Source organism: Lagenorhynchus albirostris, chromosome 2 (genome assembly GCF_949774975.1).
Source record: "Lagenorhynchus albirostris chromosome 2, mLagAlb1.1, whole genome shotgun sequence".
Lineage (NCBI taxonomy): Eukaryota > Metazoa > Chordata > Mammalia > Artiodactyla > Delphinidae > Lagenorhynchus > Lagenorhynchus albirostris.
In genome coordinates, this window is record NC_083096.1 from 117,571,139 (window position 1) to 117,593,467 (window position 22,329).

A 22,329-nucleotide genomic window follows, 5' to 3' on the forward strand; every position below is an offset into this window, starting at 1 on the left:
CCACTCATTTCTTAGTTTTTGTACACTAAAATCTTCAGCTAAAATAAAGGCAGGATTTCTTAAGAAATGGGACCAGAGAATGCTAGTACTAGCAAGTGACTTTACAGTTATCTAACCTAATGGCCTCATTTTATGGATAACGGAACTAAGGCACAAGAAGCTAACGGGTTTGTCTCTATGTACATCAACAGATAATACAGAACTAAGACTTGAAGAGAAGGAGGTAACAAAGAAATCAGCCCTGACCAGCTTTCCCTTGTCGCCTAACCACAGGCAAACTAGCAGCTGCTATTTTAATTTAACCATTTATCTGCTCTCATAGTGCAATGCACTTAGAAAAAAAAATCTCTGCTGATAATAGAATTGGTGCTGTTCACATATAGGTCAAATATATTAACTATAAAACATGAATTATAATATTTCCACAAAGCATTGTGGGTGGTCATACGTACAAACGGAAAATATATACAATAACACACATATGTCACTTTTACAGACATCACTTCATTAAAAAATATGTTGTCTTTATTGTTAAAAAGCTTGTTGCACATTCCCTCTCAGAATACCATCTTTTTAAAAAAAATTTTACAGCGCTAATGTGGGAATTTTTTTCTAATCCATTGATATTATCCTTTCCATTTTTTCTTGTCATTATTTATTCAAAAGTAAGAAACAGATGGCCATAAAAAACAAAAATAACTAAGCCATAATGCCACTGAACCCATGGCTCTTACCCCATTACATCATATTCTAATTAACCAAGCACACACGTAATATTTAGGAGCAAATCCAAAGAATGTGTTAAACTGTTGTATTTTCAAAGACAATTTGAGTAGTATTTGGAAGTTGAGAATAAAGACATTGAAAATACTTATCATAGTGACAGATGATGAAATTTCATGGAATTAATATCTCAAAGAGATCGTGTCTTAGTGTATGGTAGTTTTGTTACATTTCATAATCACGCATGCATACGCTGACATTTGAAAGGGACAGTAATATCAGCTCTCAAGAAAGCAGAGGGAGAAAATTTATTTTCCTCAAGGTTGAATCTTCAAAATAAGGACAAGTGTAAGAAACTGATCAAACCCACTCAATGATGTCTACATGTGATTATTCATTTATTGACAAACTTCCTTAATAAAAACATTCATTAGTTAAAAGCTGCATATTATCATTAGGAGGAAAATAAGAGTGGCACAGATGGATTTTTAATCTTTTTTATATACTGAATTTTAGTGCCTATCATTAGTGAATGAACCCCTAGTTTACTGAAAATAGGTACAGATCTGATATGAGAGTTAAAAGCTAGATCAGGCCTAGAATTAGTGAGAAATCATGGGAATTAAAATAGGTTCCAAATGATTTAAAAAGAATGAACAAATACTGGATCAATATTCAGAAAAAGATTAAAAAGGGATTTTGGACCATTCTACGTGGCATGAGTCTCCTTTTACCCAAAGTCAAAAATTGATGTTAAATAAATATTTTCCTTTAGAAAGTATCAGAGTGATAGATTTTTAAATCCATGTTATCTCTTTGGTGCTTCATTTGATTTTGGACCACCCACTACTACAACCTCTGAGAAGCTGCTGTTGCATGAACTGGTTCATCAGCTGGACTAGGTCAAGTTCCCCTAAGAGGTTTCCAGGTTCTGCTTCCATCCCTGGTCTGTCCATAGCAAATGCTGGGCTAGTTGTCATCTGGAGCCATCACAATTTCACTAGCCCAACCATGTTATACTAACATTATTTTTTTGATATAAGTTTTCTGGGCTGGCAGTTTAGGAAAATATGTAATGTATCTGAATTTCAGCAAGGCTCTTAGCAGTATCTTGGGGTGCCTTTTTATACTAAGATAGAAAACGTGAATAGTGACACATTTTTGCAACTTCTAGCTCACATAACCATATCCAAAGAATATTAGCTATTAGTGTGATATTGTGATGTGGATGGTTCCAGCATTATATCACAGACCTTTGTTTTTGATGACATTATCAACATTTGTATTAATGATTTTGATTAATTTATGCTTTTCAAATTATTTGCTGGTGTCACAAATTTGAGGGAAAATGAATATGATAGAGTTCTTCCTAATTTGTCCAAGTATCTAAAGCAAACATATAACATTTCTAGTTAATAAGTATAACAGTAATCATATTAATATAGCATCTTAAATTTTATAGAAGACTCTCTCGTATAATTTCATTTGGTCTCCACCTTATCCTAGTAAATAGCCGGAGGGAATATCACTACCATCATGTTATACATGAGAAAACTCAAGTTTACCCAGGGACACACAAGTAGGAGAAATGACTAAAACCAGAACTTCTAACTCCAAGAGTAAATTCTGAATATAAATTCCTCAATTTACTGTCCGTAATTCTGTACAACAGAGAAGGAATGTGATCTAAGTGACAACAGGAATTTTAAAAGATAATAGTTGTCCATGTTGAGTTGTTCACACACACTTAATATCAGTGATAATGAGCTGCTGATAATGATCTCAAAAACCAAGGCAATTTGAGATCCGTTAAAATAAGTGTAGTGTCCAGGCTAAGGGAAAAATAAGCATGTGATAGTCTATACTGATCAGGTAACATTTCTAGTATCTGGTTATGTGCTGATGTGCTACATTTGGGGAGTGTCAGATAAATGGCTGCCTCGAAAGGCAATAAATTCCCTATGCTGTGTTGGCATAACTATATGTCATGAATTTAAAGAGGAAGCATTTCAGTGGGCATGAGGTTGAACTCAGTGGCATCTCACAACTCTTTCAATTCTAAACTTTCTTAATACTGTAAATCTGTGATAATTTTCTCCCAATATCTTTCTAATTCATATATTCGCCCAGCAAAGTAGTAAGTCAAAATTTTATTTTTCAAGTGAATATACTTTACTCCTTGGTTCTTAGTCAGCACTTGGATGTAAATTTATCTAGGACTATTTTTCTCCTAAATATAGTCTGTGCCAAAGGAATGCTACAGTCCACAATCAGTTTCAGAGTCACAGAGGTCAGAGAATATGTCTTAATATGGTTGGATGATGTAAGCATAGATATATTATGACCCATATTTCAGTATCTGGGAATTTGTATGACTCCCTTTGGTCAATTTTTATGTTTATTTTAAGAATTTCACTGAATACACTTATTTGATTGACAGGCAGTGTTGCAGTTGCATTTTTATATTATAAGAGTATTGGTCCTCTATTTTCATCATCTGACAACATCTTATTGGAACCTCAAAGTTATGATAAAGCTGAAGAGGAGGGAAGAGTCATCTCTTCAGTAATTTCAGTCTCAATTAGCTCAAACCCACCCACATTGTATGAACTTGAAAAAATAACATTTACATTAAATCACATAAAGGTAAGTTGTGTTTCTGTTGACTATTGATTATAATTGTGAAGCATTCAGAGAAATGAACATGTTTTTGTAGTGTCACTTTAATTGTATGTGAGTTCTTGAGTTTAAAAATGCAAATTCAAAATTGAAATAAAAGAGTAAAGTGGTTTCAACTAATTTTTCTATAAAATATTTTTGTACTTTCAGTGCTCTTTAAATTTTATAATAAATACCAAAGAATTTTATGTATTTGATTATCTGAAATTAAGCTACATTTTAGTTTTATTTTTAAGTACATTGTTCATTTTGGAAGTCTCCAGCCCTTCAAGGAAGAAGTTATAAAAAAGTATTAAAGAGATAAATGTTACTTGTATCATGAGGGAGGTGTTTGGTTAATTGTCATATAAAATAATACTTGCAGGGATTTGGGTGCTGATTAAAATAAAATCATAGAGAAGTTCATAATATTTCATAAAGAAATTATCTGAGAACACTTTACTCTTTTATTGTTATTCTAAATCTTTATTCAAACCCATGTATAATTAAAACTATACAATAAAAAAAATGATTAGAAATAACTAAGTATTTAGGGTTTCTATAGACCTAAAAGTGAAGGGGAAACTCAAAATCATATTGTTTGCTGCATTTTTACAGTTAATGGTTTATTGGGCTTTCAATTGAATTTCAATCTTAGTACATAATTAAAGTGCCTCAGAAACTCTATTTGGAGAACCTTGAAGCTGGGCAATTGTATTTGCATGTTTATGGAAAACAGGGGATTAAAAGAACATATAGTCAGCCCTCCGTATCCACAGGTTCCACATCCATGAATTCAACCAAACACAAATGGAAAATATTCAAGGGAAAAAATTCCAGAAAGTTCCAAAAAGCAAAACTTGAATTTACTGCAGCCCGTCAACTATTTACATAGCATTTACATTGTATTGAGTTTTATAAGTAATCTAGAGTTGATTTAAAGTATACAAAAGGATGTGCATAGGTTATATGCAAATACTACTCCATTTTACGAAAGTAACTTGAGTATCCATGGATTTCGGAATGCGCAGGGGTCCTGGAATCAATCCCCTGTGAATATCTAGGGGCCACTCTATATGCTTCCATACGGTACAAATGTGTCACTGTAAAGACAGACATCTGATGTAGAGAGAAACAAAATGTATAGAAATTGCAAGTAAATAGTAGGTCAAACCTAAACAATGGTGGGCATTCTGTTGAGGGAAAAAGAAGGTGTGAAATGTTTTAAGAATGGAAACTAAATTTAGATATTTTCAGATGCTAAATGCAAATGACCTTTTGATACTAGAAAACAAACATTGTTCTTTTACATGGTCTTATGGTTTTTCTACAGTTTTTACCAGTGGAATGTTTTGGCAGCTGAAGAGGTGCCAAGGGCAACCCACTTCTCCCATCTCTGTTTGACACAGCAACAAAACAAAACACACATTTACACAAGAGTTCTTCACCATACTTAATGAGAAAACTTGATTGTCCTTAATCTTCTTCTCTGTTCAAATTATTTTCCCATTCAAAGCAATGACCACTCTGAAATTTCATCTCTTTCCTCTGACAATACATTTACCTAATCAATTGCTTCCCTCTCAGAATAAAATTTGGATACCATTTTATTCTCTAGGAAAATCGAAGTTATTTCATATGTAACACCTTCCACTTCCTGATTCCCTGATAATTGCAACTTCACCAACTAGTATATACTTCATTACTTTAGAGGAATATTAATTATAGTTGTTATAATAATACAGATAATAATAATGATAATAATTATAGCAACCAATACTTTAATAATGCTTATATGGAAACACGCTTTGTTCTAAGTTATTTACTTTAATTCTCACAAGAACCCTATGAGGTATGTACTGTTATCTCCATTTCACAGATGAGGATACTGAGACTCTGAAAGATTAAATGCCTTGCCCATGGTCACTCAGTAACAACTGGTAGAACAAAGTTTCATACCCACAGTTTTTCTCCAGAATCCATTCTTCCACAGCTAAGATACTCTCCTGCCTGATGCTATTCTCTGATTCACTCCCCCACCTACCTCCCAAGAAATTAAGCTTTGTCCATTACCTCAACTTTCCTGGATGTCTCCACATTGGTCCCAGTGTTTCAGCTAACAAATAGGCTGAAGTTTCTGGCCTCCTACAAAATGGGAAAGCATTTTCCATTGACCCTCTATCTCCTTCACCCCAAACTTAATAACTCCTCTTATTTTTTTAAGCTTTTAAAAAATAGATACAATCTATTGCCTTCATCTATAGAAAATGTGGATTTAATTTTCTTATACATGTCTTCCCCTGTGATCCACACACTCCCCCAACTATTCATCCTCCCATGCTTCATCAAATTTTGGGTTAAATCAGTTTTCAATGTGTTATACACAGCTGAATCATGAGGCTGAACAATTTTCCTGGTGTTAGTAAATTCCCTTAATTTAGCTTGCTTAGATTTCTATTTATCCATTACTAATTAGTCCCCAAACTTTCTGATAGTACTATAAATCTCCTTATAAAACATTCAAATACATAAGATTATCAGCTAAATTAATGTTCTGGAAACATCCTTGTTAGGCCTCTGTGAACTTGATCCTGTCTGGGTGGTCTATACTTTGCCTTCTGTATAGCTATCAGCCTGGACATCTCTGTCACCATCATCCTGGGCATGCAACTCTCCTCTCTCCTGTGTCAGATTCAATGTTTCCTTGAACCAACGATTCCTCTTTCTTGGTTTACCTCTATATTTTGGTGGCATATTCTCCAGTGACTCTTGAGAAAGGTCCCAAGAAAGTCAAGTTTTTGAGCTCTTGCATTACCTTTTTAGCTAAGTATATACTATATTTCTATCTTATCCATACACTTAGATAAATTCCATGGTATAGAGTTATAAATTGTGAATAATTTTTTCTTCAGAATTTTCTAGACCTTGCTCATTTTTTTCTAGCTTTCCAGGTTAACCTGGAGAAGTTGCATGCAATTAATATTTTACTTAAAATTTGCATTCTTTTGCAAGTGATCTGTCTCTTTCTCTCAAACTTTTGAGATCTTATCTTTATTCTCAGGATTCAATCAAAGATGAACCTTGGTGTGGATCTTTCTTTATTAATTGTACTAGGCATTTATGTGAGTCTGTTCAGTCTGAAAATGTATGGTCTTCAGTTTTAGGGAATTTTCTATTATTATTTCTTTGCTAATTTCTTCCTCTCCAGTATCTCTGGTCTCTTCTCTTGTTATTCTTATGTAAATATTGGACTCTCCCACTGAGCCTCTAAGGTCTTTTTTTTTTTTTTCATTTTAAGTTTTCCTTTTCATTTTTTTTCCTGCTAACATATTTTATTTCTACTTTATACTTAATTATAACAGAGCACTCTTATTTTTTGAACTCTACTTTTGTTTCATAGGTGCAGTATTTCTCTGTGGTAGTATTTATATTTTAGAAAAACCTGTGTTCTACTCCCTACATTATGTTGCTCGTGATTTCCTCTGTTTGACTTGTTGGCTTTTTGTTCTTTGTCTTTCATGGTAGAGTGTGTCCTCGGAGGTCTAGTGGTTCATGGCCATCCATCCATATCTAATAATGAGACATTTGAAAGATGATTGTGTGTTCAGGTGGCTTGTGGCAGTGGTGTTCCTCCCTAGAGAGTTATCATCAGGCTAGTTTCTGGCCATTGCACTGGAAGATCCTGAAGATCACTACCTAAAAGTCATTTCTCTTTGGCCTTTAGTTTCTCAGAAACCTTTTAGTCTCATGCCTAAATACAGAAGCTCACTGCAAGGATTAGGAGAATAAAAAGAAAGTGGTGGGCAATGGTGGGTGCTCAGCATGTAGACAGACCCTCACTTAACCCCTGTTTTTTGAGTGATGCACTCTCAGCTGACTCTAGTTCCTCAATTCTAGAGTCCTTCTGGCTCCTCTAGCTTATCTGTTTGTTTGTTTTTTAACAAGAGTGGGATTGGGTATTTTCCTGGCAGTTTTGGGGCAACTGTAGAGTTTCAATTTTCTTCACATAGCGTGACCTCTTTGAAAAATTTCTTGTCATCTCTCCAGTTTTAGTTCAATCACTGTCTTCCTAGAAGTACTCCAATCAAATTGGCCAGTGCTCCAACTATTGATCTAAGTGTTAGATTTTCTATATAGGCCATTAAAGCAACTGTCTAATTGTATTAAAATCATCTAGGCCTCTGTCATCCTTGAGGTCAGATGCTTTATCTTTTCAACTAAGAATCCGTGGCTCCTAGCACAGTGCCTATATTTGATACTCAACTAATATTTTCTTTAATGAATAGTTGTCTGAAGATTTGCATTTGGTTCTGTTTTACTCCACTTATCAATGATTAGTCTTGCATATATTTTTTGACATCTCTTGGTGTCTCAACACAAAACCCACTCACAGGGCTCTTTTGAGGATCAAATTAAACAAAGTAGGTAAGAAAGCACCTCGTTAACTATAAATTGTTATATAATTGTAAAAGTTTTTATTTCTACAAGACAAAAGCATAAGTATACAGCATTCTATGAGTAACTTATTAAAACTTACAGTGCATTAAGTATTGTGTTATGATTAGTTAATATTAATATATGATAAGGAGAACTCTGCTATTTATCGAACAACCTTCCTGTAGTCTATTTGATCAGCCCCTGTCTATCTCTGATCTTACACTCAGTACCCTTTACCTCATTCATTGCTTGAACTGCACTGGCTTCTAGATGTTTCTGGAAGACCTTCATTGAGTCTCACTTCAGAGGTTTTCCATTTTCTATTCAAACTGTACAGAACCCTCTGTTCCCAAGTCTTTAGGACTCACACTCTCACTTAATTGAAGTATTTGCTTAAATGTCATTTCCTAGGAAAAGCCTCCTCAGATTACTTCTGTTCTCCTTTCCCTAGCTTATTTATTTTGTTTAATAATATCTTATCTCCTCACTAGAATGTAAGGTCAATAACGGAAACACGGAGCTTCCCTGGTGGCCCAGTGGTTGAGAGTCCGCCTGCCGATGCAGGGGACGCGGGTTCGTGCCCCGGTCCGGGAAGATCCCACATGCCGCGGAGCGGCTGGGCCCGTGAGCCATGGCCGCTGAGCCTGTGCGTCCGGAGCCTGTGCCCCACAACGGGAGAGACCGCAGCAGTGAGAGGCCCGCGTACCGCAAAAAAAAAAAAAAAAAAAAAACGCAAACACTTTTTTTGTTTTGTTCAGTGCTGTATTTTTAGCACCTGGATCAATGACTAATATCTAGTGCATATCCAATAAACATTTATCGAAGATAATGAGATATGTCATGCACCATTCTAAATGACATACATGATCTCAATTGACAATAATTCTCACAAATACGTGACACAGGATTGATAAAATATAGCATGATTGCAGTATAAACTTCAATTTTTTCACACAACAGTAGCATTCACTTATTAGCATTGATTTTATGCTTTACTTTTTAGGCCTGGTTTTAATTAGCAATTATTTAATTGCTATGCAAAATGGTATTTTAAATATAACCAAAACGATGTCGTATGTATAAATTTTTCTCTTTTTCCTGTCAGTAAAATGTCTCTTTTTCAGATCACAGATAAGTATAGGAGTCAATGTGCATTTTGGAACTACTTACCTGACACCATGAATGGCAGCTGGTCTTCAGAGGGCTGTGAGGTGACAAACTCAAATGAGACCCACACCTCATGCAGCTGTAACCACCTGACACATTTTGCAATTTTGATGTCTTCTGGTTCTTCTATTGTAAGCCAATTTTCCAATTCATATTTATAAATCTGTTTTTTCTTCTTCTTTATGTCATTCAAGAGAATATTTAATTTTTATATGTTTTCTTTGGGTATAAATAGCATATTTAATTTACTGATACAATCTCAACATTACGTTTTTTTTAGTCTTTCTTTTCTTACCTGCCTTCTATGACATATCTAGTTTGGATCTTTGGTTATTCTTAGTGTAAGACTTACCTAATCTATAATATCTAGTAGACTGTGTATTAAATATCTATCCATTGACTCTTAGTTTTTAATGCGGCTTTTAAGGACCATTTATACATTTTAAAGTATCATGGACTTCAAGGGCTTTTGCCTTTGTATTGAAAGTTTATTTTTACTGATGACAAATTCATTAAAAATATTTGATACCTGGTCAATAAGTATTAGCACATTCATAACAAATACCATGTTTTAATAATGTAGAACCCCACAAGATTTTTAAACATGAAAAATCTTTCTAAGGTGAATAGCTTCATAATATGTATTTTACATCAGTAATATCTTGCTTTTACATTATATAGGTTTTTATTTTATATCCTTGTATTGGAATCTTTAGATTACAGGCTCATTTCCATACAATACTTAAAATCCATCAAATACATATCATGACTAAATAAATCTGCCTAACCCTAATGTCAATAACAAAGATGATTTTTTTTCTGAATGTTAAATAAACAAAGATGCCTCTTAAAACCATCTGGTTAGAGTGAAACCATCCTTTCCAATTTCAAAGTCTCGCAACTATACTGTTTTTTTATTCTACATATTCAGCATTTCTGATACCTTTGTTTAATGTGTTTAAATGAATTACTGCATAGAAATTACTTGTTCTTACCACTGATAAAACTGCTTTAATTAACCATTTTCACATCACAATAATGAATTGCCTTTCTAATATCAAGAAACTGATGGTGATAACATTGTTAAACCATGTACTAATATATACTACGCTTAGGGAAAAAAATCACTAATTACAGAACTTTTAAAGTGCTACATGATTTATATCAGATTTTCTGAATGTTGAACATTTTCAAAAGTACAAAATGTTCTCATCTAAATGCACATTTGTATTTTTACATTTTAGGAACAGTTTAACGTTTCACCAAAAAGGGAAGTTCATTGTATGTTGTAGTTCCTTTGACGAGCTACTGAGTTATTCTTTTAACAGTTGTATTATTATTTTCCCTTAGGGTATTAAAGATTATAATATTCTTACAAGGATCACTCAACTAGGAATAATTATTTCACTGATTTGCCTTGCCATATGCATTTTTACCTTCTGGTTCTTCAGTGAAATTCAAAGCACCAGGACAACAATTCACAAAAATCTCTGCTGTAGCCTATTCCTTGCTGAACTTGTTTTTCTTGTTGGGATCAATACAAATACTAATAAGGTATGTAGATCTCCCTTACTCTCTATTTTTATTTTCTAAATTTTTACTTTCCTAAATATATATGTCATAGAAACATTAATTGGAATTAAGGGCTTAATGGGGCAAATACACGATATACTTTGTTCTTAAGGTGTTTCTAAGTTTGAGAATGCTAATATATCTGAACAACTTGCTTAGTAATTCCATTAACCACAGTGGCCCTCATTATGATGAACTGCAAAAACTTGTCAACAAGCTGAAGAAATAACCTTATTTTGTTTTTTGTTTTGTTTTGGTTTGTTTTTCCATGGGTGTTAAACAAAAAGAGGGGAGAGAGAGGGGAAAGAGAGAGAGTTGGAAAAAATGTTTATCTCAAGACAGGGATGGAACACAAAAGTGGCTAAGGTTCATAGGTTGAAATATGATGAATTAGCTCAACCTAGTGAATGCACTTTTCTAACCATTTTCCACCATTATTGATTTAGAGCCTTATCAAATAGTTCCCATCTTGAGCTAGTCTGGGTCATCCTCGAAGCAGACACTAAAGTGGGATAAAACAATATAAATTTATTAAGCGAAATGGCTGTGAGAGAAAACGGGAAGAGAGAGACTTGGAGAGCCATCAGACCAAGATGCAGGCCTGCGCCTGAGTGAAGGAAAGAAAGGTGAAAGGATGAGTGAGTAGAAGCGCTTTACACAGCAGTGCAGTTCTAAGGAAAGCCCAGGTTGCCTGTCAAGGAGTCCTTTGAGAAGACCGTCAGCCAAAGTCACCTGACAGGTCTCTCAAGAACAGGAATGTCTTGCTGTGCTCAGTCAATGGCTGTCAGCAGCCATCAGGGAACGTGAGCATATCAGTGGCTTTCCTGTATAGCAGCTGCAGCCTGCCCTGCCGCTGGAGACCAGAGAAGTGCATCAACATGGCCACAAAACATTAAATTGCCTCCATATTTCCATTCTTACTAGTCATCTTTCAAGTACTGAGACTAACCATCAGTTATCAAGGTTTTCTTCTGAAGTAGATGCCACAAAGCACCTATTTTAAATAGCCTACAGAAGACTGTAAACTCCGTATGTTTTTGTTTGTTTGTTTGTTTTGCAGTGGTATTTATAACACGTGTCAATTCTGTATACCTCCCACTATCCTCCAAAGCCCAATTCCTCCTTCAGCTTCACCCCACCATCATCCTCACCACAAAACTATTCGTTACAGTGTTTATTTTCAATTCTATTTCACCAGTGTTTATTTTCAATTCTATTTCACCTATCAAATTCTTCCCATTTTAAAGCCGTATTTCAAATCTCACTTCCTCACTGCATTGGTTCCCAAATTTTAATCACCATCCCCAACCTTATATAGTACTCTCGAATATATTTTAGTAGGTAATCTCATTATGTTTCAATTATACTCTATTTTATTAAGTGCAGTATGTAAATGTTGTGTTATCCCACCAGTAATAGATTGTGTTAGTTCTGTTACTACAGAAGTGTATAATTATTACATTTTGTTATTTCTTATAAGCCTAACTCTAGTTCTAAGTGTGAAGTCAATACTAATAAATAATATTTAACTGAAATCCATCTCAAATTTACCTGATAATCTTGTAACTTCAAGTGATCATATAATGGATATTTTTGTAAAATATATCATCATTTGTCTGTTTTGTAACTTCAGTGCCTTCTCTTAATTATTTATAATGTTTTGTTTAACATAGTATTAGCAGTAATTTTCATTCTTTGAGCATGATTAAGATAAAGGAAAGTAAAGGCAGCTCCAAAACAGAAATCAACTCAAATCATAACAGTTACTGTGAGATAATCATGTGACTAATCCACAATTTATCACATAATATAAGTGTATAAAAAGTATAAATCTCTGGACGAGAACAGCAACTTAGTTCTATTACAGGACTGGTGAATGTTTCACATTGATGAAGCACAGTTCTTTTAAATCAGTTGGAAATGGTACAATTTAAAAAACTGACACTTGACAAGGATATTTTAATGTGACCAAGCATTATAGAAAATGGCATAATTTATGGAGAAAGTCAAGATTTTATGTTGCAATAATGTTAAAGTACACATTGCTTATGGTTTCTTTCTTTGCTTTCTAGCTCTTCTGTTCCATCATTGCCGGGCTGCTGCATTACTTCTTTTTAGCTGCCTTTGCATGGATGTGCATTGAAGGCATCCACCTCTATCTCATTGTTGTAGGAGTCATCTACAACAAGGGATTTTTGCACAAGAATTTTTATATCTTTGGCTATCTCAGCCCAGCTGTGGTAGTTGGATTTTCAGCATCATTAGGATATAGGTATTATGGCACCACCAAAGTGTAAGTTAAGATGATCTCGTAAATATTTGGAATGCAATTCTGAATAAGCTTTGTATATCATTGAAAATTTTGCTTTGTTGAAGTACGTACAAGCATATATGTAGATTTTATCTCTTATTTACTTTTCAGATGTTGGCTTAGCACAGAAAACAACTTTATTTGGAGTTTTATAGGACCAGCATGTCTAATCATCCTTGTAAGTATACATAAAATTGCGGCTAGAATTCAAAAAAAGTTACAGTTTAAGGGTGCTTAAAATTCTCAACAATCAGGCATTACTTTGAGGGGAAAAATAATTTTGAGCACTTTACAATAAATCATTTATTAATACTGGACATATATTGCATCACTATTGAGAAAAAATATACATTTTAAACTCAAAGCTATTATAATTAATTTGCCCCTCTTGGGAGGCTGTATTTTTGCATTACATGTAGAAAAAGCATTTTTCACTTATCAGTAGTATCTCAGCATACTTCAATACTGAGAGTGTGCCAACCAGCTGATAATCTGGCATTTCATATGTTTACGTTATTTAATCTTTTATCAATGATCAGTGATCTTTGAAGATTAGACTGTCATCTTTATAGTTTTATCATCCTTATGTACCCTGTCATCACGAAAGTGATTTTAAACTAAATTGCGACATCAGAGACAAGAACCCACTATTTCCCATGAGCAGGCAAGTCATGTATTGATAGCCCTATTTCAGCTAGGAAGAGGGCCTTTTAATTCTTATTGGAAGTGGTTTCAAACCTACAAATTTGGCAGGTGTTATATGTTCCATTCTAAATAAAGACATTTTTATGTGTCTCCAGAGCATTTCTAAGTGCCGTAAGTTTTCAAAGCCTCTCTGAATATAATAGTCTGTCAATGAATCTGGGAGGTCTGACAAGGCTCTACAATAGAATGAATTGTCAATGGAGGAGTTGTGACAGTATTTTGGACAACTTCGTCCCATATGTTTTGACCATCAGCTAGCTGTCTTTTCTGAATTTTTTTCCTCTCCCCATGTGTTTTTTTTGGGGTTTTTTTGGGGTTTTTTTGTGGTTCGCGGGCCTCTCACTGTTGTGGCCTCTCCCGTTGCGGAGCACAGGCTCCGGACGCGCAGGCTTAGTGGCCATGGCTCACAGGCCCAGCCGCTCCGCGGCATGTGGGATCCTTCTGGACTGGGGCACGAACCCGTGTCCCCTGCATCAGCAGGCGGACTCTCAACCACTGCGCTACCAGGGAAGCCCCTCCCCATGTGATTTTATGGGTGTGAGGAAGCTGCTAAATGGAGAAAGACTTGAAATGCAAAGCAGAGAATTTTCTTCAAGGTTTACTTTTTAATGGTGTGGGTGAAATAAAGTGCATTCAGTAACTGTATTTCCTAATCATCACAGAAAATTGTTTATAATTCTCACAGTGAATCTAGTAATATAAAAAGAAAACATTGGCAAGATTTCAGCTAAAACAGTTTCAGAGTTAGTTTATTTAGAATTCCAAAATTTTCAACCCACAGGAGAATAGAGGCTGAATGTGTCCCATCCATATATTTTCATGCGTTGCCCTTATATGAGTATTTTGTGTGAAAGCACTGTCTAAATTTTCTAATTTTACTGATTCCTTCTCTACAGAGTGGACCATCTCTCATATTGTTTTGTATAAGTGAAAGTTCTTTGGATCAGTGATTCTTAGAGTTTAGAGGAAAGTAGTGGGCTAGAAAGTTCCTGAAAACCGGAAAAATAGGAGCATATTTCTCTAAAGTAAGAAATAGAAAGTGTTCCCTGAAATTATTTTTTTTTTTTACTTTTGCTTTTATAAGGGAAAAGATAACTTTGGATTATCTTATAGTAAGATGGACAGACTTTAGATGGGCTTATCTAAAAATGAGTCCTGTAAACATTCCTAGAAGCTTAAATGAACAATGTCACACTGTCCTAGTCTGAAATTAATGAACCAATATATCTTCCATATGGTTTCTGTATGATAATCATTCATTTAACTAGAGGGTCAGGCTACTTAAGAAATGGATAAGGCCTTTCGGTTGAGTCTAAAACTGAATACTGTTTATCTTTTTTATATCTTTGAAAACAGCAGAAATTCTTTAATTATTGAATGAAAGTGAATTCCTTTACTCTAGTGATCTCTGGATTTCTGTGCTAATGCTGGCCTATTATTACTATTATTATTATTATTGTTATTCAGCTGCATGATACAACATTAAGTAAAAGTTTTCCTGTTGTCCCAGAATAGTATTGCATTCAAAGATAAAGTAAAAGAAATATTGAGCACCCAGACATTTGAAAAAGAGCCACCAATAGTTTGGACCTGACACTTCCCATGGGTCTTTCAAAGAAACAGTACGACCAGCTGTAGCCCAGTAAGGGGACTAAAGAGTGGGGCTGAGAGGGTCATGTCTCAGAGTTAGGAGTCCTTGGCCTTTGAAGGAGTGCACTGTTCTCTATGAAAAGCTTTTCCTTACCTTGTCAGTCAAAAAAAAAAAAAAAGTACTCCCCCATCTCCATGAAGACAAGTTCAAATTGTGAAGGAGTACTCCAAAAGGTCTGTAAAGAATGGAATCAGAAATAGTAAGAGTAAAACTCTCATCTTGATCCCGGATTGATGTGACTATGGAATTTTTATGTCTCCTTGATATACAAGAGCAATATATGAACAATTTTTATGACAGCTTGACATATGTCCCCTGACTTTGGGTCAAGTGTAAACATAGAGCCTAGACTTGCTTTTAGTTTTCTGCAGGCTGCATGCTTATTGGACTATCCCCTTGACAGCAGGGAGGAAAAGGATTATTATAGAGTGTGCCTGGGAATAAAATGATGGGGCGAACGCACAAAGGCTTCAGCTATCCTATAAGCACAAAAAAGTTAGAGAGGGGAAGAAAAGTTGTAGTGCTGCCCAGAAGATTGTCAGCTCAAGTGAAGTTATACACAGCAAGAATATAGGCTGAGCACAGGTGATGTTGAATGGTGGCGTGGCTGGCCCTCTCTGAAAAATGGAAGGGGCCAAGATGGAAATGAAATACTATAAACACTAAAAGAAATCGCATATACCATCTAAGTGTAAGCCATCACATAAGCCAAGATTACCGGCAGTAATAAGAACCAACCTAAACCAAAGTGATGTCGTGAAGCTCTCTCCATCCGAAAGAGCTGATCAGACCCTTCCAGCCCCCAGCAGCAGAGGAGCTGAGCTTTACCAATGAAGGAACATATCCTAGAATCAACCATGCCACCCCAACAGTCATCTATACAGATTTACTGAATTGAAAATTGTCATCCTATGTTTGGGGATATTCTGGTAGGACAGGATGCCAGTCCGTATCATTAAGGTCACCATGTTAATTGGGTGGTCTGGACATGATGGGAGAACAAAGGAAATATAAGAATTACCCCCTGCCCACTATAGTATCAATGAGGAGAAAGCAAGATGAAACAAATGACAAAGAATATCATATAATAAAATATAAGTGATACCAGTGAGATGTGGAAGAGGACGTCATCACAGAGATGAGGAACTCGTTTGTGGATGGGGAGAGAAGCAGAGTATACTTTTCATACAGTGGATTCTTAGTGTGAACTTAAGTGTCTCCCAAGCAGCCCTGTAAGCGTGCCAGATTCCTTTTGAAGGAAAACAAAGGGCACAGACAAAATGTAAATAAGGCAGTACCAGAAATCACAAAATTATCATAATCTGTCTTTTATTAAGAATATTCAAGAATCATCTTTTCATAGACTCATCACTCCCTAGTCTACATGTCATTAACTATTTACCAAATTTTTACCTCCATAAACTTACCCATTTCTTCTCTACTTTCACAGTCAGGCCTTTTTTATCCCTTTGAGTCATTGTTATTCCTTACTAAGATTATAGTATTAATAACAATAATAGGGATTTTTTTTATTTCACAGTTTGTTGAGCAGCTACTAATTTTAAAAACAGACAGCTAATACTTCAATACTCAGTCTCCTTAAATCACCTACATTGTCATCATCCCATTTTATGAAAAATAGAATTTGATTCAAAATGTTAGGTGATTGGCCCAAGGCACTGAAATCTACAAATAAATAATGAGGCTAGAACTTTAAACTAGTTCTGTCTTAATCTAAAGCTCACCTTTTCATTTTAACTTGCCACTTTTTCAGTTGCCTTCTAATCTGTGTTTCTGCTGCCATTCTGTACAATTTCATTTTAATCTATCTAGAATAAACTGCTCCAAACTCAGCTCACATAATGAGAGCAATTAATAAGAAAAATAAGAACGTTAATATTAAGCTCTTGTATATTACTGGTACTAAGCTAAACATTCTCCATATATTAGCACATTTAGCTTAATCCTTCAACAACTCAAAAATGTGTGTGTGTATGTGTGGTTTATTTTATTTTGAAGTTGGAGAAATTGGGGCATAGAGCGGTTACACAGTTTGCCGAACAATTAGTAAGTACCTGAGCTGGAACTCACGTTCATAAAGTTGAGTCTATGACCTACCTTCTTCATCCCGTTGCCGATAGTTCCCCATTGCCTATAGTCCAAATACCATAGGCTGGTGTATAAGGTTCTCAGTACTTTAGCTGAACCCTGCCTATTTTCAGCCTTTTCTTACACTGCATATCTCCACAAAACAACTCACCTAAGAGCTTTATCCTCTTTAGAATATTTGCCGTTCCTTGGATATTTTCTTGGTTCTTTGCACTCAATAATCCTACAACCTTGTGTAAAACTCTGCTGCCTGAAATCTTATCATTAATTACTGCACAACTTCATGAAAACCTTTCCAGATTTGTAGCTAATCTCTTTCTTCAACCTGCTCCCATAGAATTTTGAGTCAAACCCGAAATAGTACTTTTAATGATTTGTTTTGTTTCACATGATAATTTTCTGTCTGCTTTACACTACTCATCTCCCACATCCAAATACCCAACATAGAGCTGTGAGTCTCTTGATTCACAGACCATAACTTGTTCAATAATCAATGCCACTTATTGCATGACCTTAGGGGCCACAGCCCAATGAGTTGCAAACGAATTTTCTACACAGCCACATTCACAATGCATTCTCTATGTATGAGTGGACTCTACACTGTAAAACTACCAGCCCTCTTACTGATCACCCCAGAACACAGATGGTAGCAAATCCTTAATAATTATCTGTGTATTTTAATTGATCCATTAATAAAGACCATGGTAATAAATAAGGCAAGAAGAAACACCCTGTGATCTTTCTTAAGCTATATGACTATTCTGTGTTCTGGATTCCTAACATGTAAGATGAAGATAATGATGCCAGCCCAACACAACAAAGATACAGTAAATACAAAACAATTTTTTTAGAAAAAGCATCTATTCTTTAAAAATTAAAAAAGGAAAATACACAATAATTTGGAGGACAATCTTCGGCTTTCTTAGCTTTACCTTTTGTATTAAAAATTAAGTTAAAACACTAATTTTAAAACCATAATTTGCACAGCAAAATTTTGTATGCAAGGTACTATATGTTGGCCAGTATAATGTGTGTGTGTGTGTGTCTGTATACATATATATAAGCATAGGTCCTAATTTTTTAAATATTGGTGAAGATATGACAGCATTTGTTTAATTATAGCAAGATATTATTATGATAACCATGCTTATACATGGAATTTGTTAAAAGTCTCTAGTACACTCTGCTGGAAAACGTTAACTGAAATGAAACAAAGTGTGAAATGTCTTAAAGAGAAGCAATAGAAAATTAATAGAATAAATAGTATTTACTTTCCAGAATAAAGATAAAAAAGTAAGTGAGCCTTCAAATTTAAATAGATAATTAGTGGTGACTTTGTTATGCCTGGCTTTAAATGAGAGATAAAATTGCTTTCTCAGCTTTCTCTGAATAAATCTGGGAAGACTTGTACTTGGAAAAGACATTTTTATCGAATAACTGGCAATGGGTTTAATTCTTACATGGAATCCTTGCATTTCTTCTGTAGAGTAAGAACCAATTCCCAGTAAATGATATTCGCTTGTTTTTATGAATGGAGCCCTGGGGCATGTCTGGTTTGGAGTTATAATGATGATGCCTTTAAGATAATATGTAAATGAATGAGCACTGGATTAGTTTGCACTGGTGGCTTTTTCTACCCCTAGGTATGTTGTTTCAAAGGAAGATTCAAGCTTTCAATCTACTCTGTTAAGTGTTAACTACTTAGGTATTTGAGCAGCAACATTTTCGGCATTGATCAAATAAAAGTACTCCTCAGGTGTTTACTCATTAATATTAAGGATCTCTTAGAATTCTGAAGTGTGAACCGCTGACCCCACTGATTCTATCTATGAATCACTACATTTAGAATGTTAAGATTATAACTATACATGAAAAGACCTAGCCATGCTTTTGAAAGATTGAGCTGTACAAGAAAGAGATTTCTAAATCTTTGTAAAGCAAGCTGCAAACTGAAGATAATTTACATAATTTATTTCTTTTCTTCAGTATTTTTAATTTTTCATGCTGAATTCTTTCAACTAAAACTGTGCAAATGATTAGATTCAAGTACAAAAATATAAAGAAGAGTTTGTGAAAATAATTTAACTTTTAAGTAGAAATTGAAGTTTCTCATAGATATGTTCAGTATTGAAGAATTTAATTTGCTGGATTGAGGCAAATACTAATTAAGCTGTGTCCAAATAAGGCATTTTCTTTAAAAAATGAGAGCTTTCATTTCAATTTAAATCACAACTCTTATAATTCAGTGTTTCTATATTGCTCCTTTACCCATGTCTTTTTAGGTTGCCCAGAATTCCACTCAGTTTTTTGTGATGGTCTCCTCTAATTGCTCTAAATTATGTCTACAATCTCTTAATTCCCTTTCACTAGGAAATAACTATTACAACCTACTCAAAACTGAATTCCTCACATAAGCCTTACAAGACAGACCATGTCTATGTATATTTATTATTATGTGATGTATTCTTATTACTTTTTTTTAAATTTCGCAAATTGCCCAAGCTTGAAAGAAATGCAAATATTACAAGACTATGTAAAGTAAAAAGTGAACATTTCAAAACATACTCATATTCTTCATGACTGACTACTCTTTTGCTTAATATTTACTTTGTATCTTTCCAGACCTTTGCTATGCATACAGACACACACACAAATACATATATACCACACATAAATATGCATATACATATGTATAAATGTAAGCAAGAAATTTGATTATAAATTTAAATAACCCAAATTATTTATAACCTGCAATGTATCATATTCATCCTTCCTTGTTAGAACATACAATTCTACCATTTTTTATCATTGCATATTATGAGTATGATCTAATTTATTTAATCACTTTCTTATTGATTTTCTTCTTACAAATAATACTGCAAGAGAATCGTTTCAATACAGTTACATATACCCATTATATAAATTTGTTATGAAGTGCTTTTTAGAAGTATAATGTACAGCACAGGGAATATAGTCAATAATATTGTAATAACTTTGTATAGTACATAATGTATAAAAATATCAAATCACTCTGTTGTACACCTGAAACTAATGTAATATTGTAAGTCAACTAAACTTCAATTTTTAAAAAAGGTACAAATGCAAGTAGAGGCAGATTTTTAAATTTCCAAATTGCCTCCGAAACACTTACTTCAATTGATACTTCCATTGACAATATATAAGAATGTCTGTTTTCTGACATTTTTGCCAACACTAGATAATTTTATCTACTGTGGTGTCTAATGGCTAAATAGGAATATATAAACTGAAAGGAAGAATTATGATAGACCAAGATTCTGCAACAGTGGCATCATTGACACATAGGACCAAATCTTTGTTGTGGCACCTGTGCTGTATGGAAGTTTAGCCGCATCTCTGACTTCTATCATCAACACCAGCTCCACCATCCCCACCTGGGTATGACAACCAAAACTGTCTCCGGACACAACCAAATGTCCCATGGGGGGCAATACTCCTAAATCTCTTGACTGGGAGCTACTAGTGTAGACTTGGTTTTTAAGTATCTTTTATAGGAGTGCATTTGCAGCTTTCTTTAAATGGCACAAATATAAGGAAGAGAATTAAAATCATAGTTTGGGCAATGTCCTTTAGATGACCCCATTGAAGTTATATTAGAAACACTATTCATTGTAAATTTTAAATTGTGGATAACAATTTTAATTACATGGATAACATTTTAATTACATGTGTTAATTTAATGGCATCATATTTGTTAGATGCATCTTTAGTGACCTCTGTGGTTCAAGGCACTTCAGTATTCTACCCTTTTCTCCATATTATGTATTAATAAGAACTTCAGAGCCTATAACATTTAGCTACTTTTTCATATTATCCTGACCTTCTTGTAACAGTAGCTGGAATTTTAAAAAAGGAAAAGTGGTGCTAAAAAAGAACTTAACATAAATAATACATTTGTAGTTTCCTGTGTATTCCCATTCATGGGAGTTATATTCTTATCAGAAATATCTTCACAGATAATCTTCTTGGAACTTGTTCTAAAAAATTTCATAAAATTTGAATAACTTCATAAAACTTATCAATCCAAAAAAATATCGAAAAAGAAACCCCTTGGGTCTCTCAAGCCCAATAAGAAATAACCAGCTCAATTAGAATTTCACCAGCCAAGGTGAAATTCATCCCTGGTATTTTCGTATAAATGCAGCTTTACATTGAGGGATGTTACATAATGAAATGGTGAGAGGGAAACACTAGGGATGTTGGTAGAGCAAGACAGTCAATTAGAATTATTGTTCACTTTACGTTTGTGTAGTCTTTTAATCTTTACAAAACCCTTTTAGCATCTCAGTTAATCTTCCCAAAAGCTTCAGTAATACATCGAAATTAAGGTAGGAATAGCATGTAATAAGAGATAATGTTTTACTAGATTTTCACTAGATCTAGTAAATATAATCTTGACTTATCTATTTATAAATACCTATGGGGGTTCTACTATTTATAGCTTTTTAAAGAAGTGTACCAATTCCTTGAGAACTGGTTAAACTAAAGCTAATTATGTACATTCTTACGTAGCTAACAGATGAAATCTTCAAGCTACTACTCAGCAAGAATACATAAAAATCCTTAACCTTAGCCAAGGGCACACTACATATTCTGATCATTCTTCTACTTCTGCTCATCCTCTTAATGTAACACAGTGTCCTTACCCAAGTTGGTCTGCAACAAGAGTGAGCCCTTATTTGAATCAGTCTTTGTTAGCATTTGCTGAGCTCTTGTTCTACACATCTGAAAATATTTAATCTTCCCTGTAAGTATGTATCATGTCCCTCTGTCCCCTTCAGTACTCTCTGCAAAATACAAACTACTCATTCTGAGAGAATGGACTATCTGCGTGGCTCTGTCTTGATTTCTGTTTCTCATATAAAAATGTTGTGTCTAGTTTCAGGGCTTCCCAAGAAAGGAACATTTAACAATTCCTTCTGATGAAAAAAAACATGCCTCCTGATGGTTTCTGTTC

General features: G+C 34.4%; 1 protein-coding gene across 2 annotated transcripts in view; it reads left to right on the forward strand.

Moving 5' to 3' along the window:
- Positions 1–22,329, forward strand: part of ADGRL4 (adhesion G protein-coupled receptor L4) — a 121,640-nt gene that overhangs the window by 78,651 nt on the left and 20,660 nt on the right. For both annotated transcript variants that reach the window (XM_060139668.1, XM_060139669.1), the window contains 5 exons: positions 3,164–3,369; positions 8,943–9,116; positions 10,336–10,539; positions 12,630–12,850; positions 12,980–13,046. In XM_060139668.1, coding sequence (XP_059995651.1) covers positions 3,164–3,369; positions 8,943–9,116; positions 10,336–10,539; positions 12,630–12,850; positions 12,980–13,046 — 872 coding nt within the window. The remainder of the gene's footprint in view (positions 1–3,163; positions 3,370–8,942; positions 9,117–10,335; positions 10,540–12,629; positions 12,851–12,979; positions 13,047–22,329) is intronic.